The sequence below is a fragment of the Cicer arietinum genome, chromosome 6 (genome assembly GCF_000331145.2).
Source record: "Cicer arietinum cultivar CDC Frontier isolate Library 1 chromosome 6, Cicar.CDCFrontier_v2.0, whole genome shotgun sequence".
Lineage (NCBI taxonomy): Eukaryota > Viridiplantae > Streptophyta > Magnoliopsida > Fabales > Fabaceae > Cicer > Cicer arietinum.
In genome coordinates, this window is record NC_021165.2 from 69,714,384 (window position 1) to 69,725,862 (window position 11,479).

At 31.7% G+C, this 11,479-nt stretch overlaps 2 protein-coding genes across 2 annotated transcripts in view; both read left to right on the plus strand.

Annotated features, from left to right (window-relative positions):
- The first annotated feature begins 532 nt into the window (after positions 1-532).
- Positions 533-4,728, plus strand: LOC101515595 (probable nucleolar protein 5-1). Its single transcript, XM_004507420.4, has 9 exons — positions 533-732; positions 972-1,068; positions 1,581-1,622; positions 1,759-1,938; positions 2,029-2,193; positions 2,969-3,169; positions 3,351-3,848; positions 3,926-4,060; positions 4,140-4,728. The coding sequence occupies exons 2-9, from the start codon at positions 991-993 to the stop codon at positions 4,500-4,502; spliced, it is 1,662 nt and encodes a 553-aa protein (XP_004507477.1). The 5' UTR covers positions 533-732; positions 972-990; the 3' UTR covers positions 4,503-4,728.
- Positions 4,729-10,002: 5,274 nt separating this feature from the next.
- Positions 10,003-11,479, plus strand: part of LOC101488348 (leucine-rich repeat receptor-like kinase protein SUNN) — a 3,926-nt gene continuing 2,449 nt past the window's right edge. The window contains 2 exon segments of the mRNA XM_004507421.4: positions 10,003-11,465; positions 11,467-11,479. The exon segment at positions 11,467-11,479 is cut by the window's right edge and continues 1,203 nt beyond it. Of these exon segments, the coding sequence (XP_004507478.2) occupies positions 10,098-11,465; positions 11,467-11,479 (1,381 nt within the window). The 5' untranslated portion in view covers positions 10,003-10,097.

Sequence of the window (11,479 nt, forward strand, 5' to 3'; positions counted from 1 at the left end):
TAATTATTCATCAAATTTTATTTATTTTTTTAACCAAACTCTAAATTATTAATATCTCATTTTCCAAAAATAAGAGACTTATAGTTACTTGGATTTTGTGTGCTTGTCTATATGATGAATTCTAAATAATGTTATCTTTAATCAACTTAATTTTAATTTAGAGGTGGTGGTTGAACTTATCAAAATTCTTTTATGGTGATGGATGTAATTCACTTGTTTGTTTGAAACGTAGGATGTGATTTGTTAGTACTTTCGATATTTATCTGGACACATCTTGTGCTAAGTCTTGGTTTTTACTAATTTATTTTACATTTGTTTTATTTTTTAAAAGTTTGTGACAATAAATTTTTTGAAATTTTATACTGTATTGTTTTATTTTTGAGTCTGGAAGATGTTAATGGGCCAGCCCGAAGTTGTTAATGGGCCAGCCCGATTATTGAAATTGATCAAGTGGGCTTACATAGTAAAAATGGCCCGTTAATAACAGTTTTTTGTTTCTTCCTTTATATATCTTCACAACCCAATTGTTTGCGCCTCCTTCAATTTGGTGTAGACTGAATATTCACGAAACCCTAGTTTAGGGTTTATAAGAGCTTAAAACCCTTTTCAAGATAAAAATCCAAAACAAAGGTTTTTGTATTGAGCCAAAAACCCTAAAACTATTCGTTACTTGTTTGATTTGTTCGTAGCTTTTCTTTCCCCCGCACGCCGCAATACCAGTCTCAACACAAGGTAGATGCTTCTCTCTTTCATGAGGATGTTAAATTGGTTTTTTCTTTGTTACTTTTACTTATAGTGATCATTAATGTGTTCAATTTTTTTACGAGTGTTTGTAAGGTACTTGATTTTTTCTCTGTTGATATTTGTAAGCTATGTACTTCTGGAGTTGGATAGTGATTACGATTTGAGAGTTGTTTTGTCTTTTTTTTACAATTTAGGTTATTAATTTGATGTTTTGTTGGTTTTTTCAGGTTAAGTTAAGGCGATAAAATGCTTGTGCTGTTTGAAACGCCCGCTGGGTTTGCAATTTTCAAAGTTCTTGATGAAGGAAAGCTTTCAAAAGTTGAGGTGATTATTTTCAAACCTCTCTTTAAACAAATATATCAACTATTATAGTTTTTATTTACAGATAATAACTTTGAAGTATTTCTTTTGTTTTATTTTTTTAAATGTTGAAATGTTCGTATCTAGCATCCGCATGATCCCTTAATTAAATATATTTTTTATATAAAATTTGTTATCATATCTGTATGGGATGTCATTAGTATGTATTAGGAGAATGCTAATGGGTGCCCTTGGGGTATTTAACTTGTATTCTCAAGACAAAGTGTTATTATATGATTTCTTTAACTTATGCCCTCGGGTGCTCTTTAGCAAGACCGCATGACTTAATAACATTGACTGTGAGTAATCAACTATTTTTCATCGTCATACCATTTTTTCTAGTCAGTATTTCAAAATCAAAATGTTTAGAAGCTCACATTGCAGCGACCTGTGTAATGTACTGTTTACTTTAACCACCTTCTCTAAACTTTGTCCTAGGCCTAATCAATTTATGTTTTTCCAACTTCTTAATGCAGGACTTATCCAATGAGTTTGCCACTGCAGATGCTGCTAGAAAGGTGCAATTCCATGTCTTTCCCTCCCCCTTGCCCTCTATAAGAATGGGGAATTCATACTCAATATATTTATATTTATTTATTTTTACACAAGTTTATTTTAGCTTATGAAGCTAACCCCTTAGGGATGCATTATTAGGTGGTCAAATTGAAAGCATTTTCCAAGTTTGAGAATACTTCGGAAGCTCTAGAGGCAGCTACTTTGCTGATTGATGGAAAAGCTAGCAAGGGTTTACGCAAGTTTCTTCGTGCTCATTGTGATAATGAAACATTGGGTGTTGCTGATTCCAAACTTGGGAATATCATTAAGGAGAAATTGGTGTGCTATCTAAGTTTCTCTTTAAAACTTTTGGTGACATTTCACATACCATTCATCAAATAACTTATTTTTGTTGGTTGACCATTTCAGAAAATTGACTGTGTTCACAACAATGCTGTTATGGAGTTGATGCGAGGTGTTAGATATCAATTGAATGAACTCATATCAGGTCTTGCTGTACAAGACATGGCTCCAATGAGCTTGGGTTTGTCTCATAGCTTATCCAGATACAAGCTGAAGTTCAGTGCCGAGAAGGTGTATATTTTTGTTGTTGATTTGGAATATATAAGTTGTTGATGCTTATTACAGTTACTGATTTGTTTTTTCTTGTGTAAATTGCCATGTAGTGTTGCCATCGTAACATTATTATTAACATTGCATGATGAAAAATGTATTTGTGTTTTTATTACAAACATCATGCAAATAAAGTAGAAATCAAGGCATGCTCTGTATTTGTTAGAGAATGAATACGAGCTGGTGGAACTGTGGCTGTGACTGGTGATAAGCCAATGAGGGAAATTATTCCCTGGATAAAGGTTGTGTTGGTGGAGGAGCTCTTTTTAGAGTTTTCGGCTGCCATTAGATTCAGAATGCTTTGATGCCATATTAAGTGCAATAATCCAAAGAGAAACTTTAATTGGATAATTGTATTGAATGAATAGTTATTTACAAAGGAACTGGGTACATGGATATATTTATATACAAAACTAGCTTAAGAGTCTGACTAACATTACCCAGCTGTAATTCAGAGAAGACTCTATTCTTAGTCTCAATTGAATCAGTATTCTTTTCTTACCCCTAACTCATAAACATCTTGCTTCTTTCCTAGATCCATAGGTTACATACCATAATGTTGATCTTTAGTTTTGAGTAATATTTTGAGGCAGACATGTAAATGGAATTGTTTAAGTATTTATTATATATCTCTTAAAATTTGTTATGTTCTACAAAAGTTTGTTTATTTAGCTGTTGGCTAATAATGCTATTTAATGTAACAACTATTTCCTGACTTTAAGATGCTTTTTATTAGGTTGATACCATGATCGTCCAGGCTATTGGTTTACTAGATGATCTTGATAAAGAGCTGAACACTTATGCTATGAGGGTTCGTGAGTGGTATGGTTGGCATTTCCCAGAACTTACCAAAATCATACAAGACAATATCCAATATGCAAAAGCTGTTAAGTTGATGGGTGACCGCACTAATGCTGCAAAGCTTGATTTCTCTGAGGTAGAGTTATGATTTTAAATGACATCCTGAGGGTGATGTTACTCTCTTGCATATCAAATACAGTTTTCAAAAAGTTGCAATGCTGATTCACAAATTCTAGGCAATTCTAAAAGTATTCTGTTTCATATATGTTTGTGATATTTTATATTTATAATTTTCTTTATTCTGTTACAAATTACAGATTCTGGCAGATGAAGTTGAGGCAGAATTGAAAGAAGCATGTGTGATATCTATGGGAACTGAAATTGGTGAGCTTGACTTGGCAAATATTAGAGAGCTCTGTGATCAGGTGTTGTCCCTTTCTGAGTACAGGGCTCAACTTTATGATTATCTCAAGAGTAGGATGAACACCATTGCACCCAATTTGACTGCTATGGTTGGAGAGCTTGTTGGTGCTCGTCTCATTGCTCATGGGGGTAGCTTAATAAATCTTGCAAAGCAGCCAGGTAGTACTGTGCAGATTCTTGGTGCTGAGAAGGCTCTCTTTAGGGCACTGAAGACTAAGCATGCTACTCCAAAGTATGGTCTCATATACCATGCATCCTTGATTGGTCAGGCTGCTCCAAAGTTCAAAGGGAAAATTTCTCGGTCACTTGCTGCGAAGACTGCTTTGGCTATCAGGTGTGATGCACTGGGAGATGGGCAAGATAACACCATGGGACTGGAGAACAGAGCCAAGGTACTTGCTATATAAACTTTAAGTTATATGTCCTGTGATTTTCATATCATACTTTGTTTACGCAAGTGTTTGTCCAGCTTGAAGCACGATTAAGGGCACTAGAAGGCAAAGAACTAGGTCGCTTTGCCGGTTCCGCTAAAGGGAAGCCTAAGATAGAAGCATATGACAAGGATCTTAAGAAAGGAGCTGGCGCACTGATTACTCAAGCAAAGGTATATTGTATGTTTCATTTGGTGTCATTGTAATTTTATTTTATTTCTCTTTTGTGCTGATTATTGTTTTTTTTTGTAGACATATAATACTGCAGCTGATTCAGTTATTGACGTCAAATCTAAAACTGCAATGGAAGAAGATATACAAGAACCTGTCACTGAGAAAAAGAAGGAGAAGAAGGAAAAGAAAGAAAAGAAGAAAAAGGAGAAAAATGAAGAGGAGGATGCAACTTTGCCAGCTGTTGAGGAACCAGAGCCAGAAGTTGTGAAAAAGGAAAAGAAAAAGAAAAGGAAAGAATCTACTGAGGATGCAGAGTTGCAAAATGGAGACAGTAATTTGAATGGAGAAAAGAAGAAAAAGAGGAAGAAGTGTGAAGAACAAGAAGACTCTGCTGAAAAGCCAAGCAAAAAGAAAGAAAAAAAGAAGAAAAGAACCGACTAGAGTGGAATATACGATTTTGTCATCAGCTAATCAAATTTGGTGGGTAACCATTTTTGTACACTTTTGGATCTCAGTAGTTGTTATGGTGTTATATCTGCGTTTCATTTTAATTAATGCAATTTGTAGGTCTATGAAATATTATTCAATTAATCAGATAAGTTGTGTTTCTGGACTTGAGTGGATAATTTGATGCAATTAAGTTTGTGAATGGTAATAGGTTTTGCTATATGATTTGTTCTATTTATTAGTACTTTTCATTTTGTTTGCAAAAATCACCTTGATTACTTGATTGTCGGTGATCAACTCAAGAGCTTCTGTTTGATTTTCGTAGGTTGAACGTTAATAGTATCAATGCTCCCTTTTTCTAACGTATTCTTTTGATATTGTTGAATTTGGGTAAATGGAAATTTGTTATCAAGATATAGATGATTAAATCTTGATGAAGAGCGAAATTTCAATACGCATTCCCTTTTGATTGGCTTTAACATGTTTTTTGTCTTGGTAAATGATCTCTCGGTATTTCACGTTACACGTTCTGTTAGTATTTAAGACGAATAAAAAAAATATCTCTTTGTCAAATGTAACAATGGAAAAAACATTAAACTTGCCATTGATTTTGTAAGTAGCCAGAAATTGCTCTTTTGCGTTGAACAATAATAGTTCGCATAGGTTTTTTGCAAGTTCCACCTTAACCCTATCAAAAGCTTTACACTAGTACGGACATCAAGTGAACAACTTGAGATACACTTTTCAAGTACTCGTTTGAGCATGTTTGCCAAGATCTTGTTGATGATTTTATATACCACATTACATAAAGAAACTGGCTGCATATCTCTCAAGATGGCAAGATTATTTATTTTTTTTGACAAGCATAATATTGATGACATTTAGTCCTTCATGGAACGATCATCTCGAAGCAACATGCTGTAAACATTTCTCGCTCTTGGAATAATGTCTCACTTGAAACACACAAGAACTTGATTATCAATAGGATTTATGGGTATTTATTTAGTAGGGTAGTCATAGTAGTAGTAGTATGTAAGTAATTTGTAAACATGCGTAAAAATAAGTAATTTGTATACTTGTGTAATTAACCACTCCCGAGCTATTAAACCATCATGTAAGTTTTGTAAAAAGAAAAAATCATGAAAGTGTATATCCTCACGAGTTATTGCTGGCTTAATTAATTTATGTAAGGTTATTACATGCTCACCAAAATACATATAGTACAAAGTAAGGACTGATTACAACTCATGACAAGTATTTTGCATATTAATGAAATCAAATTTTTTCAGTCACGAGAACATTATTGTTGACCTAAGATTTAACATAATAGTAATTAACATGAAATTCAAAAAACACATTATTATCTTTAGCAAATTTTAAAGCACTTACAAGATTTTTAGAAATGGTAGGCACATGTAATAAATTATGGAGAAATAAAGGTTATGAAGACTATGGAGTATAATATAACGAGGTACCAACATGTTGAGTTGAAGTAGAATTACCATTAGCCATTTTTACCCTTTGATCACCATTGTAAGGATTTTTTGAATAGAAGTTGGATAAGTCTGGTATACCCGAAGGGGTCTAGATGGTGTCAGGATTAGACTAAACCTACCCAACCTCACTTTTCTCATATGCAGATTCAAATTCAGAGTTCATAATCATTCACCCTTGAGTTTGCATGGGGGTGTAAAGGATACTAAACATCAAGCCCAATGTATCAGCCTCAAGCCAGCCCAATGCATCAGCCTCAAGCCAGCCCAATCCATCAGTCTCAGTCCAGCCCAAGTTCTCAGTCATCAGTTTGTTAAGTCAGTTAGCTCTAGTTACCATGTTAGTTACCCTGACTCAGTCAAGCTCATAATGTTAGTTAATTAGGACCAACTTTAGTTAGTTAGTTGAGATAAAACAGTTTCTAAATAATCTCTCTTTTAATAAAAACATGATTTTCATTGAAAAGTAATAACTAAAAGGAGATAGAGGTTGAGACTTGAGAGTAAGAAAATTTTACGAATTGCATCTATTTTTAGACATATGCTTATAATTGTACCAAAGACACATTTTAGTAAAATCAAATATTTAAATAATATTTTGAAAATCGTGTGTTTAATTTTTTTAAGACCCTACCCTTATTTAAAAAAATATACTTTAATCTCTATACTTGTTTTGTTCCATATCCATATGTAGCGAGGTATAGAACCTTGGCTTACAGAATAAAAATTAAAAACTGTGTGCCATTGTAAAAGACCAAGAAAAGAAAAGGGCCAATAATGTACAATAATTTTAGTCACTTCATGTACACTAAACTCGTTGTCACTATCATTATAGCGGTTGACAAACTAATATATGGAGCATTTTTTAGAGCATGTACCATCCATCCATTGTATGAGTGGATCCCACCCCAAACCAATGAAATAAATGTGGTTAAATTACTCTTTTTTAGTGCTTTAATTTATTTTTTAGTTTTACTTAAATTATTTTTATTCTGTTTAAGTTTTTTAATTATAAATTGGTCAGTTTCGTTAATTTATATTAAAAAATATTAAATTTTGTAAACTTATAAATCTATCATCTTATTTAATATAAGAATTTATTAAACTTATTCATTCTTCAAACTTATAAATCTATCATCTTATTTATACCTTCAAATCCAAAAAACTTATCAAATTACCTTCACGCTCATAATTTTTCATGTTGGTAAACTTAGACTGTAGTTCCCAAGCTACCAACTTGACCAAGTGGGAGAGAGAGGAATGGAGAGCTCATATTATGTTGTGGGGGTGTGAAATAAAGTTTTCATATTTCTATAATATAAATAATCACCATCAACTTAATAGTAGAGTAATCTCTTATACTCTCTATTTTGCTATTCTATATCTTCCCCCATAAAAATAAATTATATATTTATATATTAACAATGTAATTTTTCCTAAATTTTAAGTTTAATTTTGTTTAGGCCGTTAGTTACACTTGTACCACTTTAATCTTAAGAGTACACTTGTACATAGACATTCATATGAATTCATCAAATTACTTTTTTTTTTTTACTATAATTTATCAAATTACTATCAATCAATCCATTGCACTAAAAAATATAGTACTCTCTCAATTTATAAATAAGGGTCATTTTAAACATATATATTTAGTTTGTATTGAATTATAACATTTCGTTTTTAGTTTCCATAATAAAAAAAATACCATTTTTAAACTTTATAAAATATCGTGCAAATAATTTTAATTCTTACTTAAATGTAATATATTTAATTATTTTTTTAAAAGTATGTTTAGAATATTATAAAAATTTCTTCACAAAAAATTTAAAACTTTTTAACTTGAAATGCATTAAATAAATTTTTTTAAATATCAAAAACTCAAGATAAAAATAAAAAAATATAAATTTAAAAATTGAATTTTAAACTTATTTTTTTTAGCAAAACTTTTTTTATGATGCAAAATATTATACCTCTGTGTTTAAATATATTATTCATATCATTAAGTGTTGCTTACATACAACCTCCGTTTGATTTTATACGTACTCTTGCCTTTTTCATATTTATTATGAAAATTTTATAGAGTAGTCAATGTTCATAGAATAACATTTATATTTAAATATATAAAACTTGATTTTTCATATTTTAAGATAAATTAAAATTAGTAATAAAATATATATTTGAAAAATTAATAATAAATACATATAGTAAATTAAAAAAAGTATTTTTATATTTTAAAGACAATTTTTTTTTCAAAAGGTGATTAAAATTAGAAACATAGATAGTAGTCGTATTTAACTCTTTAAATACTAAAATCATATTTAAGTAATAACTTAGTTTATTTATTATATAATTTGAGGAATTTGAGAGAAAAAAAATATTTAACCCTCAAATTATTGTAATATAAATAATGCCGTGCTTTACACAAAAATTTCCTTGACATACTAAAAAAATATGTCGCCAATTTTTAATTATATTATATATTATATTAAGATTAACAAAGTTGATAGTTTGTCTTATTAAGATTAAAAGAAGCATAACTAAACAACTAAAATATAATATATATTAATTATGGTTGTTCTTTTTGTGTTTTTAAAATAAATTTAACAAACAAATTTTTTAATTTTTTCTTTTCTAAAATAGTTTTCATAATTGATATTACCAAAACAGTTTTTGTGTTGTTTTCTTTTTAGAAACAATTTGTTAAAATTGATTTAGAGAATAGAATTTAAAAACTAAAAAGTTAAAACTTATTCAAATAGACCTTAAATCTTCTATTCTTATATTTAAGCACCCATATCTATAATATCATTATCTTTATTTCTACACCTATTTGACATCCTACTATATTGGTGGTGATTGATAGTAGAAAAAAGTTTAAATGACAAATACAATTATTTTGATATATTAAACATTTTTTTGGGTGTAAAATGGCTATACACCAAATTTGGGGTGTACGCTAAAAATAACTATCCCAAATTCAAGTATTTCCTCCGTCGTAAATCTGTAGTTATTTTAGAGATAAACACATATATTAAGAAACAATAAAATTAGATGAATTTATATCCTTTTACCTTTAATTTGTTTAATAAAAGTTAAATATATTCAATGCATGCTTTTGGTTTTTGTAAGAGAATATAATAAAAAAAATATCATTAATTGTAACTTATTTTTTAAGAGAATCAAAATTTTAAGACAAAAATTAAAAGCTAAAAGGACTAAAAATTAGATACGGAAGGATTGATACATTTTACTTGTAAAGCAGAAATCCAAAATGTTAAGATGATAGTTATTCTAGTCTAAAAACCTTTTTGTAATTCCCGAGTCCACTGCTAGAAAAGAACCATTGATGTCTTGTCAAATGTAGAGAATATTGTGCACAAAGAATCATCAATCATAACAAATCAGTGATCTATAACAATGAGTTAATTATTGGACTAAAATGAATGCTCTATATAGCTAGGCCCAAACATTATGGACTGTAGAATCAGTACTCAAACTATATTATTGGACGGGTGGAAAAACTTTGTTTAATTTACATAACTCGTATGATTTACACTGAACTTGGAAATGTTTGGGACAGAACCTCATACGATAAAAACAATTGAAAATCTTACTAATGCATAATACACTTTAATCACCACATAAATAGAATACGATTCTGCAATATCTAGTGGATGATCGTGGAAATAACTTGGAACATAGAATCAATTCTTTTGCCATATATACACAGTTCCAATTCTTCCACGTAAAACACCTTTTCTAATATTTTCCCCATTCTTTTTTAAATTTGGTAAAATACGTAAATAAACTTTGGTTTCATTCCAAAGTGAGTCTGCTACAAAGAATTGCATCTTTGTAGTCACAAAAAGTATATTAAGTCCACTCGTGGACTAAACTAGTGGGAAAAAGGATACTCCATTACATTAGATTATACTCCTCCACCAAATGATAACCAATCATATTACATTAATTAAATTAACTATAATTGTATTATTTATAAATACAGATTGCAACCACTGCATGTAGAATGTGTGGTACAAAAAAAAGAAAAACACTCGATGAATGCAAACTAATTCATAGGTAGAAAAAGAGAGAAATGAAAAGATTCCTGATATTATGCGTGTTATTCACAGTGTGTTCTTCATTCAGTGATCTTGATGCTTTGCTAAAACTGAAGGAATCAATGAAAGGAGAGAAATCTAAAAACAACGATGCAGTACTCAAAGATTGGAAATTTTCCACTTCTCTTTCTGCTCACTGTTTTTTTTCCGGTGTAACATGCGATCAAGATCAACGAGTTATTGCTCTGAACGTGACGCGAGTTCCACTCTTTGGAAATCTTCCAAAGGAGATTGGAGTGTTGAACAAGCTTCAAAGCCTCGTCATCACCATGGATAATCTCACCGGCGAGCTTCCTTTTGAGCTTTCTAATCTTACTTCACTTAAAATCTTCAATATCTCTCACAACGCCTTCTCCGGCAACTTTCCTGGCAACATCACTCTCCGTATGACAAAACTTGAGGCTCTTGATGCTTATGACAATAGCTTCAACGGTCCTCTTCCTGAAGAAATCGTTAAACTCAAGGAACTCAAGTATTTAAATCTCGCCGGAAACTATTTCTCCGGTTCGATACCGGAGAGTTACTCGGAGTTTCAGAAGTTGGAGATTTTAAGCTTGAATTATAACAGTTTAACGGGGAAGATTCCTAAGAGTTTGGCTAAGTTAAACACGCTGAAGGAGCTTCGTCTTGGTTACGACAACGTTTATGAAGGTGGAATTCCACCGGAGTTTGGTTCCTTTAAATCTCTCCGGTATATTGAAATGTGTAACTGTAACCTCACCGGCGAGATTCCACCGAGTCTAGGAAATTTGATATACGTCGACTCGTTGTTCTTGCAAATGAACAACCTCACCGGAACAATTCCACCGGAACTCTCTTCAATGATGAGTCTCATGTCGTTGGATCTCTCCCTAAACGAACTCTCAGGGGAGATTCCAGAGAGTTTTGCAAAGCTGAAAAACCTAACTCTCATAAATTTCTTCGGGAACAAGCTTCGCGGTTCAATTCCCGCGTTCATCGGCGATCTTCCTAACCTGGAAACGCTTCAGGTTTGGGGAAACAATTTCTCTTTTGTGTTGCCACAGAATCTAGGTCAAAACGGAAAGTTCATATATTTCGACGTTACAAAGAACCACCTCACCGGTTTGATTCCACCAGATTTGTGCAAATCAAAGAAGTTGCAAACGTTTATCGTTACGGATAACTTCTTCCACGGTCCAATTCCGAAAGGAATCGGCGCGTGTAAATCACTCCTCAAAATAAGAGTCGCTAATAACTTCTTAGACGGAACGGTCCCACAGGGGATTTTTCAACTTCCGTCTGTCACGATAATGGAACTTGGAAATAACCGTTTTAACGGCCAACTACCTTCCATAATTTCCGGCGGTTCTCTCGGGATTCTCACACTTTTCAACAA